This window comes from Labrus mixtus, chromosome 14, assembly GCF_963584025.1.
Source record: "Labrus mixtus chromosome 14, fLabMix1.1, whole genome shotgun sequence".
NCBI classification, from domain to species: Eukaryota; Metazoa; Chordata; class Actinopteri; order Labriformes; family Labridae; genus Labrus; species Labrus mixtus.
Genome location: NC_083625.1, coordinates 24,628,193 through 24,650,720, shown reverse-complemented (window position 1 = coordinate 24,650,720; position 22,528 = coordinate 24,628,193). Strand labels below are relative to the sequence as shown.

Sequence of the window (22,528 nt, the reverse complement as noted above, 5' to 3'; positions counted from 1 at the left end):
AATAAATCAAAATTATCTGAAATATAGAATCCATTAAAAGTTCATTACCATCTAAATTTAATAGATTTTCGTCTTTGATACTTTTCATAATATGACATCAAGATCATCAAGTCTGCGAGATGGGTAACAACATGTTCTCCTACTTTCCGAGTTGTTTTTCCAACTTAAGGGTGCGTTAACTGGAACATTCCCAGCGAGCTACTTATTTTTCCGATTATTTTGACAGCCCATGAATGCATGGTGAGCTGAACCTGACGATCTACGGTAAGTCGCGAGGCTCAAAACAGCCGTTTTAGATAATATTCCAATAACTGTGGATTGTTAACGGGATTCCCGTTATCTACTGTAGAACTAGAGTGTATCTCTGATTTAATTAATCTCCACAGGGTACAAAAATACACAAATTAAGCGTCAGTTGCGGAAATTCGCCTTGTTTTTCACGACCGTAGAACACCAACTTTGCCGCAATGCATTCTGGGAGATACAGTCTGTGCCACATATCCGTTTCGAAAAGGCAAGTTTGAGCAGTCCGACAAGTCGAGCCGTAAAGGACTCCACTCCTCACTTCCAGGATGTTTCCCCGGGACTCGTACTCAACAAACTGGATATTATTTGAAGGAGCTTAACCGCAGACTGTGGAGAATGATCACCTTCGGGACACTTTGGTGGCGCTTTAGCTAACGAAGAATAGCTAGTTAATAAGCGAGCCGTGGAGAAGATTAGCTAACTAAGCTAACGACCATATTCAATGAGGGGAGGGAAGATATTGACCTTTTCTGCAGGTTAAGAGAATACAGTTTGATCATGTGTTTGGTCTGTTTAACCAACTTTGGTAATACGACACCTCTGTGTGGCGTTTAAAGGCTGCAGCGGAGTTCTGCATTATGGATAACAATAAACATAGTTTACATTGGGGGTTGAGATTAGTGCAAATATCAGATTCATTGATTTAGCTGTTCCCTGGACAAATACATACTATGCGGTAGCCAGGTCATTTCTCACAGGAGGTGTGCTAAGCCGTGATCATCATCTGCGAAGAATGTCCGACTTAGAAAGTTCATATTTTGGTTTGGAGGATCCGCAGTGGCTGTGTATGGTCACACTTTTCCTCGCATCCCTCGTTACTCTACTGCTGTATTTCATACAGTATTTCCAGCATCGCCGCGTAGGAGACGAGCGGGGAGCAGGAGAGGACAATGAAGCCGCCTCTCTGCTGGGATGGGCTCTGTCACTGAGGAGCTGGAAGAGTCAGTGGAGAGGGGTCTGGTGCAGGGCTCTGAACCAAGAGTCCAAGAAGCGTGGGGTAAGTCTCATGACCACAATGAACACTGTGAGCTGTGGCAGCCAGGCCAGGTGACTTCAATAAAGACAGTGCACCTTGTCATGTGATGTAAACTGGAGAACGCAATATTGTTTTCTGCACAGGAATAACAAAGTCAAATCAACATGAGCCAGCTGAAAACTGTCAACATGCACATGAAAAGTTACATAAAAATACACCACCTGTACCTGTTTGTGAAATAATCTCGACTGCATCATTTGTGGTGGTGGGGGGACTGCGTTCGCGCTCTCCCCTGATTTTATTTATTTTATTTATTTTATTTATTTTATTTATTTTATTTATTATTATTTATTTTTTTTGGGCGGCAGTAGCTCAGTCTGTAGGGACTTGGGTTGGGCACCGGAGGGTCGCCGGCTCAAGTCCCGGTGCAGACCAAAAATGGAAGTTGTTCTGGTAGCTGGAGAGGTGCCTGAGCACTGCCGAGGTGCCCTTGAGCAAGGCACCAAAACCCCTCCCCACCATCAGCTCAGGAGCGCCTGCTGTGGGCCGCTCCCTCACTCTGAGACCTCTCCATTAGTGCATGTCCATAAGATCCTGTTTGTGCATGTGTGTGTGTATTTCAGCCTATGTGTGTGTTGTATGACTTACAGAGTGTAAAAACTGAAATTTCCCCTTGCGGGAATCAATAAAGTAAATCTTAAATCTTAAAAAAGGAATAATATAAAATAAATGCTCCTTTAATGAAGTAAGAAAAATAGAAAGTCTTCCTTTCCTGCGTCATGAAATACACACAGCTGTGTATTTTGTTATTGCAGGAAGAATTTGAATTTTTCACAAGGCGGAGCAGGGTGAAGAGGGACAGACAGTGAGAGGGGATATAAGCAGAATGGAGGCTGTACAGAAGAAACCTATAATACAATACTCCTGTCCCCCAGGGGAACATTAGTTGTCACAGCCTCGCACAGTTGGTACACAGGTGTACATTTATAAGCACGAAGAAACACATGGACAATGAGAGAGACCAGACCGGGGAGGCTTTTTAAGTTAACGTTATTCTAACAAACCATAAACTATATGATGGATATATCTTCTTTGAACATATGTGGATATTTATTAAAAACTTGATATATTCCCCAGCCTTATCGTCTCCTTTGTAAACATTAGTCACATTTTGACTTAATCAATCTTTACTTGTATTGTGCCAGTTCATAACAAATGTTATCTAAGACACTTTACAAAAGAGCACGTAAAATACCTTCCTCTTTGTTCTATTATCTACACCCAACATTTATCCAATCATGAGCACTGAGCAACACTTAGTAAAGTTAAAGTTACAAGGAAAAAGGTCTTTCAGGGTGACTGTTTGCACTCAACAGAAACACTCTTGCACCACATCTGATCCATCTGCATCACATTTCTCGCTTTCTTGGAATTTTCAAGTCTGAACATCTGCATTGTTGTTGCCAGTGTGACGGCTCATTGCTCATTCATTGGCAGCTTTACTTTCTCTTTTTCCCTGCCTTGTGTTAGAGGGTTTATTTTCCGTTTCGCTTTATTATTTCTGTCTTGTCTTCTTCCTCCTCAGGGTCCTGTTTTGTTAACTTTTGAAGAAGATGATGTTGAGGCCACAGAGCTCGTTGTCAGCAAAGTGTCCAGCTTTCAGAAGTCTGCCAGGAACAAGGTACACTCAACATATCTTCTAACTTCTTTTTGATAATAAAGTGGAAGAGCTTTTTCTTCACAGCAAAATTCCCTTCTTACTTGATCTGCACAGTATCATAACATTTTCCCATAAATAGATAGTTATTATAGTGTAAATATCAGCTGTGTCTGTATGTGTTGGGGTACAAAGCAGGGGCAGGCTGACGTCTGACTGGGGCTCAATATGATTGGTTTAATGTTTGCATGCTCAGTGAGGTGATTGGTCAATTTGGACAAACTCAGACTTCAAATTACTCTTTGAAACGTGTTTTTAGCTCGTGTCTCCAAGGTCATGACGGTACCATTTTTGGTCCACACTACCGTTTACTGTATCTTTAAAGCTGTTTCTGTTTCTGTCTTGCCAACAATCAATGATTATTTTCCGGGAGACTTCTCGATCAATCGCCCTCTTGTTGAGCTCTGGCGCTGCTTCTGCCTCTTCCCAAAATAATATACTTTGTTCTCCAAGGCAGCTTCAGCATTCGTCTTGATTTTAGCAGCGGACACCTATAGATTTCTAATCTCTTTGTTTATGTTCTCCACTGAACGAGCCTGTCCTACAAATCAATCTCATCCCTCCTTAATTTAGTGCAGAGGAAACTACTCAGTGCTGCATAGAGCCCGCAGGGTACAAGAACTGACTCATCAACTCACTGTCTGCTATAGCATGTCTCCACTTTAATTAGATTTGTTGAATCGATCTGCTCGGCATCTTGGTCCACATGCTTTTTTACTAAAAGTGAAACATTACAAAAAAAGGACACTGGACACTTCTGTGGTGCTTCTTTTATCTGTCATGCAGGTTACATGCCAACCTGCTACAGACTTTGTAAACAAACTGGCATCACAGGGCTTTTTTTTTTTTAGAGAGGTCAGATAGGGGCGGATTGCTTTCTGGGTTGCTGTTGTCGGCTTTGTAGTGCTCCATTTGCAAACTCAGCCCTTTCTTTGTGATCATCACGATATGGTCTGAAAAACCAGGTGCTATGTTGTCGAGTGCAGGGAGTTTAATGAACAGAGGCTTATTTTTACCCCCATGCAGGGAACGTGTGTGTGTGCTCTAAGAGGCTTACATAGCTGTCAGGCTCAGCACTGAGAAGAAGCAGGCAGGCAGGAATGTACTAACACCTATGTTTATGTTAAGGTTTCCCCTCAGAGCCAGCTACACACACATACACACACACACACACACACACACACACACTGATAGGTAGGGGATGAAAATGTTTCTGGTTGGAGACAGTTCCCCATCCTGTCATGATTCTCTCTTACAGATGCATTCCAGTGCAGTGAAGGTGATTTATTGGACTCACAGATGATTGAATGTGCTCATAATGTCGTTGGAAGCTGGTGCACATGTTTTTCACTTTTCACAGTTCAGTTCAGTGTGAGCTGCTGCTGAGGCACATCGGTTTTTGTTTTTTTTGTGATGAGTTTTAGCAACAGTCAGGGGTGTAAACACATCTCACTTGTTTTTATTTCAGTTTGTTTGTGCCAAGCTTTTTGTTGCTTATGACTCCACACACACACACACACACACACACACACACACACACACACACACAGTTATAATAGTATGAGCAGTTAATTTGACACATGTATGGACATACGCTGTTTTCACACATTGACTCCTGAACATTTCAGGACAGTCTGCCCCTGAAATCTTTCTGAGATGCTTTTTCACACATTTCTCTCACAGCGTCGTGTTTCCTTTCTGATGGGTGTTGAGAGGGGGATTTCTGAGAAGGCAAGAAATTACATAAAAAGACGCAGCAGAAATCTAAGACGGGGGATGAAGTGACAGTCCGACACTATTTAAACATTTATTTTTCCTGTATATCGATGCTTTGTGTACTTGGACGTATCCACAAAGTATGAAGCCGCTTCTTTACGTGCACAAAGTTCCCACAGGTTGCTAAACAGTTGCTTGACATAAACCTAATCATCCCCGCCCACTCACTAGAAGTACATTTTTCTGAAAATTCCCCGCTGCTTTCACACACTGGCTCAGCCCGATGTCACGCAGAAATTACACCAGGGGGGCTTGCAAATAAACACCTGGGTAAAGCTGGTAGTTCACATTTGCAGCTCACACTGAATATCTGGGGACATTTTCAAGAGTTTAGTAAAGCTGTGAAAAAAAGTTGTGATTTGTTTATCTAGTTTAAAGTACGGAGGGATTCATCTTAAGCTAATCGTTAATATTTCAAAGCAAAAACATTCATCCAAATCTTCATCTTTATAACTGATTTAAAGCCCTGTGTGCAGTAAAGATGTACCCATAGATTTGAAAGATTAGAGGTCATAAAATATCTTAAAAAGTCTTCTTTACATGTGAGCCTGTGAGTCTTACACTTTGAATGTCACATGGCCTGAGACAAGTCTGAATACGTAATCAAATCTACACTAGTAACATGTGATAAGATGTTTTTAATTTTAGTGGATCTGCTTGTTCTCGTGATAATTCACGGCATTAATGTCAGCGTCATCAAAAACTGTGAACACAAGAGAGAAGATGGGGAAATGCAAGTTGAAGGAAATTTGGTTTCAGTATGAAAAAAAAAAGGAGAATGGTTGCCAGGGGCGATTACGAACATTTATGAGGCGATTTGCAAGATTTTCAAAATGCAGGACATTGAATGTCGAAGCTGCTGAGTCCATCATGAAGTCTGAAAACACTGATGCCATGGGTTCAACAAATTGTTGACATTTTCTTTGTTGGGATCTTTAAAAAATCTAAACCTTTGTTTAAATAGTGTGCAGCAGCGCCTCTGTATTAGTGAGCTGTGAGTGTTTCCCTCTGTAAAGTCCTCTTGTCGTTTAGGCTCATAAGACTAATGCCTCACTCTGTCTTCCCATCAGGCCGCTTCCTGCAGTGTGGTTGGAGAGCAGCTTCAGTTCTCCGTCAGCGCAGCGTCGTCATCCATGTCTCCAACCAATCCTCGGAGATACACAGTGTGTGTATCCCCGCTGGAGCTGCAGGTAAATGCTCTGCAGCTTGTAAAGGGAATGACAATGAAACAATACTCATTTGTTCTCTGTGAGTATCCCTTTAACAGAGTTACACCTTCTGTAAGTCACTGTGGTTCAGTTTAATGAGCGGTTTTATTGAACATGATGTGCTGCCCGGCATTAGATCACTGCTGGCAGGAGGCTTAGATTAAATGGTCGGGATATCTTTCTGTGCTTGGCAAACGTCCCGAAGACCTCATTAAAATCACTGTCAGGCCCTTTCCCCGTATGCCTGGCATGCTTTGGCTACATTCACTTTGGAGAGGGCCGCTCATGATTGATGTAACTCTGAAGTTATGACTAACAGCTACTTGTTCCCGACTGGAAATTACACAGATTCATTTCATTTACAATACTTGAATCTGAACAAGGCGAATCTTTCACTCCTCCTTGTCAAAGCTAGCAGTGTTTAAAGGTGGTAGAGTCATGGGTGATGCGTTGTGTATGTTTTAAAGGGAAGCATTAAGCCGAGCTTAGCTTTCACTCTGTCCTTAGCTCAGTGTTAATTCTTCACCCGTGTGTTTGGATAAAAGCAGCTATACAGGCTAACCCAATTGTATTAAAGGCTATTTATAAACCAATAAGGTGCTTCTCATCCTTCCTGAGCTCATTGTACCATAAATACAAGCTGCAGCGAGAGGCCGTAAGGCTAAAGTCAGGATTAGGGCCGGGGAGGCGGTTTTGTTTTGGTTGTGGATCAGCTGTTGTTGCAGGAACATAAAGGAAGCCTCTCGTCTCCTTTTCACTCTGATGATGGCAGCTTTAGTCTGGAACGGTCAGAGAGCCTCTTTAAAACGTCTCCATCCATCCATCCACTGGATCATTTGTTTGCTCTTTACAGAGATCCGTGCTAGAATAGCCCCGTCTAATGATGTTCTGATGTAATGTGAGGGGACAGGAGCTCTGGGCAGTTACTGTACATGGCAGTGCACTGTGGTGGTGGTGTGCTGCTGCATAGTGTACTGTGCCTTTGAACACACTGCTGCACCGCATGGCCTGCTTAGGGACGTTCATGTGACTTTGCAGTTTTCATCTTTGAAATGCAAACACAATATTTGCATGAGTTTGTGTGGTTTCACAACAGGCAGGGCTCAAGTCCATTCACCATTTGTAATAATTGTGGAGGACGTCTGGTGTTTTTTTGATCCAGTGAGAATCTACGATGTCTTTAATTTGTAAAGTAAAACATCCAGGGCAATTTACCCCCCTTAAGTCAGCACACACAGAGGTCCTCTTATAGTCGTGATCCCGTCTGAAACGGGGCGGTTTTTGTTTTGTTTTTTAAATAAGGTTTCTGCTGACCCTGTATAATGCTTTTCAAACCTTTACATCATCATTTTGCACAAGGCCTTCCCCCAGCACCACTCCTCACCTAACCAGTATTTCCAGTAGTTCAAAACAGGCCTGACAATGAGTCTCTCCCGCTGTGTTACAATGAAGAACAAGATATTGTTGTCTGGTTGTTATCAGGAGTTTATCTGTGAGATCTGCTTCAGAGAGAGAGAGAGAGAGCGAGAGCGAGCCTGAGCCTCTTTCATCCTCATGTTGAATTACAAGTCAGTTTGTAGACGATGATGTACCAGCTTCCCCTTTCTGTTTGACAGGAAGAAGGGGAGGAAGCGGGGACCTTAGTCAGCACTAGGTGTTGTGGCTGGGAGTCTTTTCCCATGGGTGACCCAGTTGCCCAGGCCCATAATTAAGAACGATTGCCCCCCCCCCCCCCCCCCCCCATCACACTGACTAGCCGGTCATGATCACGGTTAACTCTTGTATATAACGTTGTAACTTGTAATACAACACATTACATATTTATGAAGTGTGCTTATGTTACAAGACAGACAGACTAGGAAACAAATTTAAAAAGGGACGTGCGATCGAGTCTGCGTCCGCACATCGGAGCACAGCACAGAGAACATGACCGCTACTCTACTGACTTTGAGTCATGTTAGTCAGATACAGACAGAACACTCCAGATTTCTTCATAATAAAGGCTGTTTACATTATTTACCCGCTTGCTTGTTCTCGTGCATGAACTGCACCGTGCTGAAGCACATCTCGTCCAAGCGTGCAGAGGAAGTGCACGGATCGGAGCTCTCACAGTAGTCAAACAAACTGGACTTTGGGGTTGAAGCAGGCTTAGGCACGGTACTGATTGCCTTGTGTAAATGCACTTTGAGTGTCAAACAAGGACAGGAGTCCATTAAATTATATTCTGAACGTCTAAGCTCCTTCTCTGAGAGCTTCGACCTCCATTTGTGGAGCGTTTGAAGCGCAAGAGTTTCCTTCTTCTTTACCATTACAACAATCATCTGTTCATAAAGCCTGATGAAACGGTGTTTTAGTCTGCTGTATGAACTACACTGCACTGTGGAGTTTGTTTATTGTAGCAAACAGTGACAACTGTCTGCTTCATTCAACTGGACATAGTTGCAGACTTTGAAGACATTTCACCTCCTCTCAAAGGCTTCTTCACTTCTAAACTAACTGGCTGACGGAGCTAGAAGTTCATGTTTCTGTGGATCATTAGCATGCTGATGATCAAGGGGGGGGGGGGTCACATGAGAGTCGTGAGCTGAGTCGCTGATTGCCTAGAGTAGTAAACATCCTAGATCATCTGTGGGACGTTAGGGTCACATGCTCCAAGGTAGCACTGGGGCTTCAGTGGAGAGAATTCACAACAGCATTGTAGGTTGATGATAGACGGTGTCTCAGACCAGAGGCCGACCGGAGCGCCTTGTTCCTCTGATGAGGCCTTTGTTTGGCATCACAGAGGCGGCTGTTCAGTGTAACACTGGATTCCAGGCATGCTGGGACAGGATGGCCCGCTCTGTTTTCTGCCTTTCTCTCGTTTCCTGTCACTCTCTCTCTCTCTCATTTTCTCTCTCTCTCTGTCAGCTGAGCGAGGTGTTGACGTACACCTTTGTGACCTCTTCTACTTAACCCTTGTCCTGTTTGTCAGGCTGAGCTGAGAGCCGTTGCGTAAATCTGCTGTGGGATGTAAGGACGGTGTTAAAGGCCTTGGCACCAGTTTTTGTCTTTTGAAGATTTAAAACAGAAGCAAGGAAGTTTCAGGGTTTTATTATGCTGTTGAGTAAACAGGCAGTGGTTTAAATGAGAGTATAGAGCTACACTAAAAAATGCAAATCAACTAAATATATACATAATAACCGATAAGACCCACAGATTTCAGCAGGCACACAGTCTCTTATTGTACTTCATTCCTCACAACTGTTCTCCCATCAGATCACACAGAAGACTAATTGTATGCTCAATAAAATCAGCATGCTACTGGCTTTCAGCCAATTAAAGCTTTCAATTTAATCTGGGATTGGTCCTAATTAACGTTTCTTGTGATCCTGATGAGATGAAAGTATTCTTAAACTGCCTGAGCTGGTGACTTTTTGGATGGTATACAGACATGTATTTATGTGTCTGTAGGAGCTATTTGATTTGTGCCACTACAGTCTCCTTTGTGTAAAGTGTTCTGATTTTTATCTCCTCTGTGTTCATCAGCTTGATCTGCAGATGCAAGAAGCTGAGGATGAGGTGAAGGTGAGCTGGGGAGTGTCTCACCAAGAGGCAGGAGAGCTGCGAGTCACGCCCAATTTCCCACAGGTAAATGTAGGACCTCAGATAATGTGTCATTGACTAGAGGTGGGGGGGAAAAATCGAAGTACAGTATGTAAAAATGAAGATTTTTCTCTTCTAAGATTTAAAATCGATTCATAACTTCCAAAAATCGATTTAAAAAAAAACAAAAAACGTTTTGTTTTTTGGGGCTAATCAGTCACTTCCTGCTAAATAGACAAATGGAGCAACAAGAAATTCAGCCAATCTCACAGATGACTGGAGTAGATCCTGATGTACCAATTCAAAAATAGACTTTGAATCCAGAATCGTTCTGAAACGAAAATCGATTCTGAATTGAATGAATGAATCGTGACCCCAAGAGTCGAAATCAAATCGAATCATGAGACACCCAAAGATTCCCAGCCATATCTTTCACTTGCTGTCTGTTTAAATGCACGTTCAGCTAAGATTTCAAGAAGTAACAGTTCAGTTAGTGATCAGTACAACATTAACATTTAAGTTCAGGTGCATATTGTTTCTTTTAACCTACAGACAAAGGGGTCTTTTTTGTTGAATCCAATAAATAAGGTTGATATATGTTGATGATTTTCCTCTCTGTCAGGACAATGCAAACACTGTCAGTGTAGCGGCAGTAAAGGAGCAGTTGAAGCAGCTGCTGTGTGCGACGCGTCCCTCTGTGCTGCTGAGCTGCAGGCCTGCTCAGGCCTCAGAGGTCCAGGTGAGTGCAGGACTCATTTCTGATGTATGACATCTTCACTGCTGCAACACACAAGAACGCCACGCAGACAAGTGTGTGCAAGTCCGTCATGTCAGGTCACGTAATGAAAACTTAACAGATAGACCTTAAAGTAGCTTATTCTGTATCAGTTTCACTTTTATTTGTTCCCCTTATGTTAATGTTCAAACTTTCCAAATCAATGAGTCAACATTTAAACACATTCTTTTGCACACACTTATTAAACCTGACCACATTCTGGTGCCGTTCTGAGTGTCCCATCAGTTTTCTTTGAAGTTTCAACCACAACTGCTATGCTAGGCTCTTATCATGGCAAAGTAACTTATTGTTAAGATCACATATTCTCCTCCTCTTCAAAAAGTTTAAATAAGTCTCAGAGCTCCTCAGAACATGTGTGTGAAGTTTCTTGTTCTAAATCCACTCTGATCCTGTTTTTGATCATGTCTATAAACCCCTCTATTTCAGCCCTGCTCAGAACAGGCTGTTTCTGTGTCTGTACCTTTAAATGTAAATGAGCTGTGTCTGACCACACCCCCCCCTCTGGAAGGGCTTGGGTTTCTCGCTCCATGTCCTATTGTTTACGGTGAGAAGGCAGACTCAGAGGGCAGAACAAACACCTAGCTGTGGGAGTGTCCCCCACCTGGGGGAGGGGTTACTGCCCTTTGTGATGTCATGAAGGGAAAATCACATTTTCTGAAAAGCCTTGACATAAAGACATTGATAGCCTCCTCCGGCTGTTTTGAACTCACTTGTGAACAAAGCAAAGCAGTAAGCTGCTGTTTAAATTGAGTGATTGTTAGACTAAATTCTAATGTGGGTCCTTAAGTTCTTGATGTGTAAATAAACAGCTGTTTGCTTACAAGGTCTTTCGGACTTTATGTCTATGCCGTGTTCAAAACAGTTTTTCACTGCCCCCTAGTGGCAAATAAATCAGATTTTGCAGGTTGAATCGGTTCTTTCATATCTCAGCCAAGAGCATTATGGGTAATTCCGTCTCAAGGGTTATTGTCCTCATGTTTGACTTTGTGATCGACTGTGTTTCTGTGAAATATTAATCAACTTGAGCGTGTAATCCTGCTCACCGCACAGTTTACTAAAGTCTAACTGATGTATAAAGGCTTTATTATGCTGATGTGCTTTACAGACATGATTTCACTGAGGCACCCTTTACCCAGACATCACGCCATGTCATGTGTTTTTTTATCTGATAATAATGTCGTCACATTTTTAGTAAAGTGTCGTTTGGATCCTGGGAGTTACAGACAGAGTCAGTAGCTCTTTTCTAAAAAGTAAAAATACAGAATGATACAAAAGTAATGCCACTCACTCATCACTTCTGAGACTCCATACGAGTGTGGTGGTGACTGTGTCTGCAGAGACCCTGTCCTCTAACTGGATTTTCATGTTTTGTCTTTATTGACTCGGGGCGTTTGGAGCGGGGGTGTTTCCCTCAGCCAATGACCGCGCACAGGTGTGTTTAGACGTGGACACAAATCAGTGACTGGACGCAATTCAAACCAGCAGATAATGCTACTGACTCCTCCTTTAAAGCCCTGCAGGAAACATGACAAGTTCTGTTGTGTACATTGTAAATACATCCCTCCTAAAATATTTACCAGACTTTAGGCTTGACCGTCCCTCCCACTGAGACACAACAGAGTCTCAGGTTTCAACTAATTCTATTCTTTATTAAATTATAGATTATTTCCTGACTGACCCAAAGTGATCTCTTGAAATGTTTTGAATTTTCCTTCATCTCAGGAAATGTTTAACGATTGGCCGTCCATTTACTTATCATCTAATAGTTACATCAGCAGCTGCGATTATCCCACTGACACCTCAATCCCTGTAATTACAAGCTTGAAAATAATCAGGCCGATCGGTCTTCAGGTTTATTAACAGTGAAGTCCGAATGTGGGAGCCTTTCAGTACTATTAATACCAGTAAGCCTTCAGGTCAAACCTGGCCTCTTATTACCAGGAAATCAATCCCAGCTTTTTATCTGGACCTTCAAAGTAAAACAGACGACTTGTAATGCAAATTCAGTTGAGTGATAACGAGAACCACATGCAAATCACGGGGAGGCTCACCATCTGTCCCCAGGGATGGTTTCATAGCACCTTACTTTCAATGTACCTAGGGTTAATAATATGTTTCATCACACAGAATATTATGGATAACACAGTTTAATTCCCCTCTACATTGTCCCCCATCAGCATGACCCTTTTTTAAACAACACTATTCCAACGTACAAAGAATGTTTAGATTTCTTTCTGGGTTTATCACAAATTATAACACCAACATAAACTATAAAAACAACAACAACATGAAAACATATACTTACAAAAATGACAATTAGAATAGGAAAAACAACACCTCACCATTACCATTAAAACACTGTCAGTAACTTCTGAATGTAAAGAAATGATCTGACTGACTGATGGTTTGTACGGTCACGTCTTTGCATTGTGTCCCCTCTTTCAGAAAAAGTTGGAACAGGGCTCTTTGTTTACATTCCTGCTGTTAATGTTGCACCCAACAGATCAACATTCATTTACTTTTTACTCTCTTTTTTTTCAACAGGCAGCGCACAACAACGTGGTTTCACCCCCCAAACCCCCCCGCGCCCACGACTGGAAGCTTCTGGTGAAGAACATCAGGGTGACACTGAATCAGGAGGACCATGCTGCAGGTTGGACTCTGACATTTAGAGTCACTAAAGTTCTTATGAAACAGATTTAACCAACGTCTTACATGTGTTTGTTTAACTCAAAAACCTGACCTCACTCACAAGTCGTCAGTTCACATCATCACAGATATTGCTTCTTTAAAATAATAGGAGAAATACAGTATGTGTAACTCTGACACCTAGAGTTTAAAGTGGGTACTACAGTCAGAATTCAAAATATTGTAGAGAGCTGTCTCCCCCCGCCCCCTCCTCTCTAGAGTGGATGCTCATGCAGGTTGCCATGTGGTGGACACTGAAGCTTCAGTGTTTAGCCAGCTCTGTAGCTCTTCAGTAGCTCATCTTCTTCCAGAAGATTATCGAGTTCAGAAGGCGACTTTAAAGCAAAAGTAAAGAGTTTCTATTTTGATGTTTTCTGAACCAAAGACAATTAATTTGCTGAGTGATTTCCATGTTTATAAACTCCACCCATAACCCTATTCCAAAAAAATCACATCACCTGAGGTCCAGCACAGTTGTCTGAGGTTACTTTTATTCCAATAGGATTCATTTTTTATTCAATTCAAAAGATCTTTTTCTCAGAATTTGGGGACTCATCTCAACTCTTTAAATAACTGCATTAAGACATAAATTCTGTCTTGTCTGATCAACTTTAAGTTTATTAGTTTTTCCTCATATCCCTTCTATATGTATTGCTTTAGAGACTGCCTCGGCCTCTCCTTTGTCTCCTTTGTCCAGAGACTGTGCTGATAGAAAGGCTGCTTGTTTGCCAGTTGGCTGTTCAAGGTGCTAATCTGTTGGTCAAAGCTGAACAACGTTGGCAGTGCAGTCGTAGAACACCCACATGAGTATCACTACACCACTCGCACATTAGTGAGATTCCCCTATGTTGAGAGTGAAAACAAATCACCAGGGTGTTGTCAGACATGAAACTTGTGTTGATGATTTCCTGTTAAACATGCTGACAAGTGATGAAGTGTCTGATCTCCTTCAACCACTGTGTTTGGGTATTGTCAGCGTTGAGTCATTCTCTAGTTGTGACGCGTCTGTTTTCAGGACTCCAGACATCCTCTTTAAGTACCCTGCACAACACTTGATATGGTTCAGCAGAGACATGACACAGCGTTCAACACTTTAATATCTGTTTTCCTTCCTTCAAGTGGAGAACAGTTATACTTAGCTGAGTTTCACTTGTGAGACTTCCTGTGAGCGCCAAGAAAAAACTGAAATAGAGCAGTATGTAACTCTGACACCTAGTGTTTAAAACGGGTACTGCAGTCCAAATTCGAAACATTGCGGAGAGCTGTCTCCCCCCCCCGCCCCCTCCTCTCTAGAGTTGATGCTCACACAGGTCACCATGTGGTGGACACTGAAGCTTCAGTGTTTATCCAGCTCTGCATCGGTCTGTAAACCTTTCTGCGTTCTAACCTCTCTCCATTTTTCAAAAGCATCTCCAATATTGATCCTAGTTTGAGCATGTTTCTGCTCGTGGAGCTTATTAGAAACACACAGAGGCTTTTTAGGTCGAGTACAATCACTTCTATCTGAACTTAGAGGTGCACCGATCCACTTTTTATCAGTTCCGACCCGATTCCAATACATGTACATGTACCGATACTGATACTGATTCTGATATTTTTACATCATAACTAATAATGTTATTGTTGTTGTTGGTATCATGTGTAAGGCTACACAAAGCTGTAGTAAACCAGGCATTGTGTTGTGCTGGCTTCACAAACAAACAGGAAGCAGCAACAACTGTCATGTTTTCAAATTAAAAGTTTGTAAGAATTTTACTTTTGATCATATAGAAGGAGCCGTTTTATCTCATCTTAATGTCGTCATGGAGACAATTTGTGGGCACTTCTTACAGTTCAGTCTGAACATCTTCAAAGCGAATCACTTTGGCCTTTTAAAGTAATATTTTAGACCATAAAACCATTACTCAAGCGCAGAATTAGCCAGTGTAATTAATCATGAAAGAATGAAGATTCAAATATGTTGTCAGCTATTTTTGCACCAATATGACTACCTGAAGTTAATCAGAAGGCTACTTTTACATTATTGCATGTATTATACCTTTATAAATCAACATATAAGTCTGATAGCTGGCTCTGGCTCTAGTCTTTAAGCTTCCTGCTGATGTAGTAATCACTAAGACGAGGTGCTTTCACAGCGTTAGAGTCTGGCTCGGGGCTCCATAAGACCGGATTTATCTCTTGTGCTGAGGAAGAGCTCTCACCCGTTACTTTAGGAGTGTCCTCTAACCTCTGCATAATTCATCATTTCTAGAGCGTAAGCTAAACCTCCTCTTTGGCCACTACACTGAAGCAGTTGAAGTGACCGAGCATAATTAACCTTCCAGCAGTAGATTAGATTTTTGTGTCTCTGACAGTGTTTGTGCTGTGTTTGCAGGCAGCATGAATCCTCTTTGTGTACTGAAGTTAGATGATCCTCCACAGAAGTTTAACACCTCAGTTTTAAAGAACACAACCAATCCTGCCTGGGACCAGCCCTTTATCTTGTAAGTGTTTACTGCAGAGATGTGTATGGTTATTCATCTGTGTGTCATCCACAGCTGTAATACATGCTCTCTCTTTGTCCTGAAAATTATCCTATTTTTTTTGTCTCACCAGTGAATTAAATGGACTTTCAAAAGAGCTCAATATTCAGCTGATGAATGATGGACAACCTCAAGAGAGTAAGGAAACCGCTTGCTTATTTTGATCTCTAGCTGTGCGGCCACATGATGATGTGATCGTGAGTGTTTTCTCCTCTTTCAGATTCCTTACTTGGTCAGGTGTCGGTGCCTTTCGATCTCGTAAAGAAGCATCCCAAAGGACAGCAAACATTTGCACTCATGACCAAAGACACAGTGACTGGATCACTTACTACTGACGTAAGGATTGTTACGTTAGCATCAACAGATCAAGTCTAATTCTTCTCATGTATATACGACCAGTGTATAATATTAAGTGATTTGTGTCCTTCAGTTTACCTTCCTGGAGCCCAGTGAGGTGAGGTCCTGGCACCCTCCTACCCCCGCCTCCAATAAGAGGGTGGAGATGGACCGTACCGTCATGCCCTGCGGCACCGTGGTCACCACCATCACCGCGGTGAAGAGCAAGCCCGGTCGCCCGCTCCCTCCAGGCCTCACCATAGGTACAGCCACTCAAACTAAGACTACACATGTGGAGTTAAGGTGCCAAAACCATTTTGTCCCTTTAGGAGCACCGTAGATAGTCCTCCTCAGTGTCTCCCTGTAGTCACAGTGATGTAAAAGAAGGACACTGCTGCATCTTTGAATGTCTCATTTCACTTTATCAAATTCTGAGACAGCTCAGCTGACGAGTCCAAAGTCCAAAGTAGTCCAAAGATCCCTAACCACTTCCTGTTTCTGTGCTTAAGCTATTGTTTAACCTACTATCTACCAGAAGTTCCTTACTTTATTTCAAAATAAAAGCAGGGTTAAATTCAAAACAGCAAGTAAAGAACTCTCAGTTTAAGACTGTACACAAATTCAAACTAAAAGCCCAACTATTTTTATTTTTAAATGTGAAATAATGAAATTTAGAATTTATTGCAATGAACTATGGAAATTCCGCAAATATTTTTTAAATAGTTTATAGTTTTAAATAGTTAAAATGTTGTACTGGACTCATTTCAGCTTTAAGTCTAGAGATGAAAACACATGAAACTTTGAATTAAAATGAAATGAGTGAAACTTGTAAAAATACTTTTTAAACTGAACACAACAAAAGTAAATGACACATCAGATGTTTAATTAATCAAAGGTTCAATTAATGGAAGAATGTTTTATATGTTGATGGCTCTTCTTCGTGGAAAACATTTTGACACATGTTAAAAAAACAAACGTGGATGCAGGTTTGATTCTGTTCAGCTCCTTTGGTTTTAAGCTCCTTGTATTTTATAAGAAATGATGCATCAGTCATGTTAAGAGTAGGGCTGCATGTTGTCAGTGATACACATGTTTGTCATATTCTAACAACTGATATTTTGAACTTCCATATTACCTGTTAAGAAGTTAATTCAGGAAACTTTGTTCTCCCTCAGATCCTGCCGTTAAATCTGCGTCCATCAAGCCCAAGCTGTCAGGTCGTCGAGTGTCAGAGCAGCCGTGTGTGCTGGGGCTCACGGTCAATAAGGCTCTGTCCTCTTCTGATACTGAGCTGCTGATGCTCAACGGCACCGACCCGGTGGCCGAGGCGGCCATCAGACAACTGCACCAATCTGCCAAACAGAAGCTCAAATCACCGGTGAAGAAGAGTACCATCATCATCTCTGGCATCGCAAAGGTAAGGAGGTGGCTCTCGAAGGAACTGGTCACTGAGACACAGTACGGTTTAATTTGTATCTCTGTTTAACCAAATGAAACAATCACTGTACAAGGAATTGATTTTAAAAAATTGGACTTCCCAGACACCATTGTCTCAGGACGATGAGCTCGCTCTGATGGCGGGCTACGCTGCAGCGATGGACGCCTCGATGTCAGAGGGCAGCTCCACTCAGGATGTAACCACGGCGATAGCGACAGGGGCCAGCAGCCCTCCAGATGAGTCTGAGCCCCAGGAGGGCCCCAGTGGAATCGGCCGGCCTCCAGACGACTGGGAGAGCCAAACCGGGGAGACTCTTGACCATACCTCGCTGTCCATGTGTGTGTCTGAGGCCAGCTGCAAGAAGACCCGAGGTGAGTGCTCACAGGGCGGAGTTACTAACCACCTGAATCCACAAGTACCTGTGGATAACAATGTTTTATTTCATAAAGCTACGCTTTAAATGCTCCCACAACACATTGTCTCAAAGGCAGAACTTGATACGTTTTCTTCTTCTGGATGTTTGAATTGTAACCTGTTGCTCCTCCGTCTGTTTTCTTTTCTCTTTGTTTGAACTTTCTCTTTGTGAACATCACTGCCATCTTAGAGGAAAGCAGTGATAAGCTCACATTAAGTCCAGAAGAGTAAGTCATTACCTTGTCCTCTATGTGTAGTCTCCTGTAGCTATCAGTAGACTAGATAACAAGTGGAAGTCGTTTAGATATTAGCACATCATGTAGTAGTTATATTTTAAAACATTTACAAGAAGTCAGGCTTTTACAAAACATACAAAGTCCTGTGCATATTTTGATTTACGGTAAGTACCTGCAATATAATGAACTGACTAGTAGGACATTTTATGCACTTTGAACAGATTACATTTTACAGGGCTTTCACACTTGCAGAAAACTCCAGAAAAACTCCTGATACTTCCAGGAGGAGCTGCATGTTTGAACGCAAACAGACAAACTTTTCACTCAGACTTCACCCGGAGTTCCTCCTGCCTACCCTTTAGTATTTTTTCTGCATTAAGTCCAAGTGAGCTGACGTAAGAACGCAGCAGGATATCATAGTGAGAGGTGGGAGTGACGTTTGTATCCTGTGACTGCTGCACGGTGCACAGACTGTCTGCACGCCACTGCTACGATAATTAAACGGCTGCGTTGTGTTTTCTGTTCTCCAGTTTGTTCTCCTCCGCTCCTTTGCTCACATTGTTGTTCCATTGAACTACACGTAGCATTGACATAAAGTCAACTTTCTCATTATAGCATCATATACCAGAATCTGTTGCTTCAGCGCTACTTCCACTTTGTTTCTTTTACGTCACGTCTTCTTAAGGAGACCCCCCCCCCCATCACATCAGTTTCACTTTACACCTTATGCTCCATAAATTCAGGGGCTGCAAGCCCAAAATATCTGATGTCTTCCTCCTTTAATGTGATCAAAACTGTATGATGCCATCAACTGATACAGCCGTTACAAAGGAAGATTAGTACTCAATCAATCAATCAATCTTTTGTATAGAAGATATATTTCTCAAGACACTTTACCAACTGAGCCACAGCCACCCCGTAAGGTCTTTACCTGTCCTTTTGTAGAGTCTGTCTTGTCTCAACTGGAGGGTTGGTGGTTCGGTCCCCAGCTCCTGCAGCCACATGTCGATGTGTCCTTGGACAAGATCCTTAACCCCAAGTTGCTCCCGTGTATGAATGTGATTAGTAACTTCTGATGGTGACTTTACAGCGCAGCCTCTGCAGTGTGTGAATGTGTAGGTGTGACCTGCGGTGTGAAAGCACTTTACAATCTCAAGTTCATTTATCATGTACGTACTTTTTGTAATATGTTACAAAAGAGCAGGTAAAGACCTTACTCTTTGTTATACAATCTACAAAGACCCAACATTAATCCATCATTAGCACTTTAGCAGCAGCAGCAAGGCTTGAGCAAAACCAGTCTAAAGTGAGATCGCTGTAATATTTTCCTCCAACACTTCCTGTCCTTTTTTCACGATCAATAACCAACAATTTGCATTCTACACAATTTCTGTGCCATAGCTGCTTCAGCTGTTTTTAACCCGCTGCTACTTCAGAAACTGATATGAGTGAATGTTGCCAGAAGTCTTATTTGAAGTCATCACTCTCAATATTTACTGTAAACTCTCTTACAGGCAGCTTCCTGCAGAAGAGTGCCAAGCTCTTCTTCCGGCGGCGTCACCAGCGCAAGGAGCCGGGGATGAGCCAGTCGCACAACGACCTGGTCTACCTGGAGTCTCCGGCTGCGGTGGAGCGAGCCAGCCGAACAGCCACGATCAGCCGCATGCTCAGCCGCAAGAGCAAGAACAAGAGCAAAGCTAACGGCTCTACCTCCACGGGGGAACCACACGAGTGAACCCACCCTGCTCACCCATCAGTCCCTCCTACAGCAGCTACCACCTCCACCTCAAACATGCACTGGCAAACCTCCTGGCTCACCTGCTCCCCCTACTGCCCGGCCTGCATACTGCGGCTCATGCATTGTGAATGGGAAAGCTTTGCAGACGGGAAAAAAAAAAATCCTCTTTTACTGCCATTTCCTTCCACTACAAAGGAAGTGTGTGCATGTGTAGATGAAGGTCTCCACTCTTGGATTAATGGCTTCCAGAGGATATTATATAGCATGTTTGTTTTATTAGATTTTATGCAATGTTTTGAACTTTTTATTTTTTTTAATCGCTTTGTGGCCTTGTTACCGACAGAAGAGACTGCCGGTGTGGGCTGTAACTCTTTACCTCACTGAGTGTGACGAGGAAACTCTCCCTGCTGTAAACCGTACGTTTCCTTACGGTGGACCGACAGGACCAAAGATGAAGAGAAGAGTGGTGTTTGTATGATTTGCACACTTAGTAGTACCTTTAATTTAAAGTGCAATGACAGGAGCTACTCATGTGATCGAGATTTAAAAAAAAAAAAAAAAAAACATTCACAAAGGGAGATGATCTTTTTACTCCAAGTGGGAGATAGTAACACGACTACTTATTTTTGACACTAATACTATGAAATATAGTATTTATATCCATTCATTTGAAATGCTTCTAATTGTATTCCTAATTACGCCAGATGAGAGAAACAGCTGTATGAAATGTGCATAAAATAGGAGTAACAGGAATAAAAACGTCAGCCTTATGTCTAACAAAGATTTCAGAAACGGTAGATTCTGATTGTCATGCAAACCCCCGCTACAAACTAAAGTTAACGACCACCCGAAAAGAAGGAGAGCTGAGTGACACTGTGGCTAAAAGTTCAGCTATATGTGAGTGTTTTATGTTTACTTCTCTGCAGTGTTTTTCAAAGATATGCAACCGTCTTCCTCGTCTTCCTTCCTGCACACTACTGTTATCAGCAGGGTTGTTAATGTGTCAAAAGGGAAATGAATGAACCTTTCTAATCCAGGGACTGTGACGTTACACTCAGCCATACTTGTCGCTTTACGCACTAATGAAATACGTTCTGTATCCTCGTGTCAACCCTGCAACTCTCCAGTCTTTTTCTTAAAAGATGTAGCTTTGGACACATGAGCAAGAGAAAGTGTGAATGCATTTGGGAGTAAACAAATAACCCTGGCTGCTTTTTTTTTATCCAGCTAATGATTGTATTTCCTTCTTTTTTTAAGCAGCTTGTTGCAGACATGTCTGTACATAATTTTAACTACTGTTTCTAAGAGAAATGATGCTTCACAGTGACGGACAGATCGCCTTACAGTCATTCTGAGGACGTCACCAGCTCTCTTCTTCCTTGACTTGATGTGACTTTTGGCCACTGTGTTCCTGCAACATCTGCATAAGACCATAATCTAGAAGCCTATGCACATAACATATCTGTTAACAGAGTGTTTACATTGTGAGACTATCAGAAATAAAAAATAAAAAAACACTCACTTGCTGTTCATGGCCACGCTCTCATGCACCATCATTGTCTGTTTTAAGAACATATTCACACCAGGAAGAAGAATTCTGTCACCATCCAAACTCTGAGAGAAGGAGGGAAACACGGGTTGTTTTAATCATTCTCAGCGTCAGATTGTTGCTCAGCTACTGTAATGCATTCAGTAAGCAGTAGGGCTCTATGTGATTAATAAACTGCTTCCTGATGTGTTTTTATTAGCATCTGCTCTGTGTGCAGACACATTGGTTGCAGGAATTCGGTCATTTTCCCTACAGGGATTGTAACTAATCTGCATATATTATTTCATTTCCAGTAATAAACTATTGATTGAGTAACAGAGATTGTGGTGCCACTCTAAATATCCACGCTATAGTAAACTCTTCCGGGTGATCCTTTAACTCCATGTGCTGTTTCACTGCTTTTGTTTTACACCGGCTGTTTTATTGAAGGAAGTTAAGTGACCCACTTTTCTGATTATATGTCCTAATATAACAAAATGGATCCTCTCCATTACTGCACTGGGATTTTTGACATTTTACTACGGCCGTTACAGCATACCGTAAAACTTGAATGAACGGCCTGGGCTTTAATCTGCTAAGTCTATGAAATGACCCTGCCTTTATTTGGGACAGACGTCAATCTGAGACGAGCTTATTTTTTTAAACTTTCAAACAAACCTTATGCACAGCAACAATGGGAAAGACTCAATCTGTAAATGTTCACGAGAAATAATATTTAACTGTGTGCAAAAATGAGGGTATTAAAACAAATTAAATTACGGAGCAGTCATTTGATCTAGATTTTTAAGATTGTATTCTGATGCACGGTTGGTTCACATTATAGCATTATTCTGTCTTTGTTTGACAGATGTTGAAGTTAATCTTTATTTTTCTTGTTGCTTTTTCTCCCCATGTTTGATCCGCAAACTGTTTCAACACTAAATGCATCAGGCCTCTAACCTGTCTTTATTTGTCACTGCATATGGCAACATCAGGCCAGTAACAGGGATTGGGCTATTAAAGGTCACATATTATGCAAAATCAACATTTTTTTGTAACACTAGCATGTGTCCCTGGTCTGTCTACAAACCCCCCAATTATAAGAAAAGTCCATCCTCTCCGTCTTTTGCCTGCTCCACTTTTCAGAAAATGTGTGCTCAAACAGGCAGTTTGGAGATTTTCCCTTCATGACATCACAAAGGGCAGTAACCCCTCCCCCAGGTGGGTGACACTCCCACAGCTAGGTGTTTGTTCTGCCCTCTGAGTC

The 22,528-nt window shown here is 42.0% G+C and overlaps 1 protein-coding gene across 2 annotated transcripts; it reads left to right on the top strand.

Moving 5' to 3' along the window:
• Window positions 1-77: 77 nt before the first annotated feature.
• LOC132988495 (C2 domain-containing protein 2) lies at window positions 78-21,603 on the top strand. Of its 2 annotated transcripts, XM_061055930.1 has the most exons (14): window positions 78-1,303; window positions 2,868-2,963; window positions 5,846-5,965; window positions 9,509-9,610; window positions 10,188-10,304; window positions 12,906-13,014; window positions 15,424-15,532; window positions 15,645-15,709; window positions 15,792-15,907; window positions 16,002-16,170; window positions 17,083-17,324; window positions 17,449-17,716; window positions 17,950-17,986; window positions 19,510-21,603. In XM_061055930.1, exons 1-14 carry the CDS (start codon window positions 1,040-1,042, stop codon window positions 19,694-19,696), a joined length of 2,001 nt encoding a protein of 666 aa, XP_060911913.1. In that variant the 5' UTR covers window positions 78-1,039; the 3' UTR covers window positions 19,697-21,603. The 2 variants fall into 2 exon arrangements, with proteins under 2 accessions (XP_060911913.1, XP_060911914.1); XM_061055931.1 differs by lacking the exon at window positions 17,950-17,986 and having other exon boundaries at window positions 102-1,303.
• The last annotated feature ends 925 nt before the right edge of the window (window positions 21,604-22,528 follow it).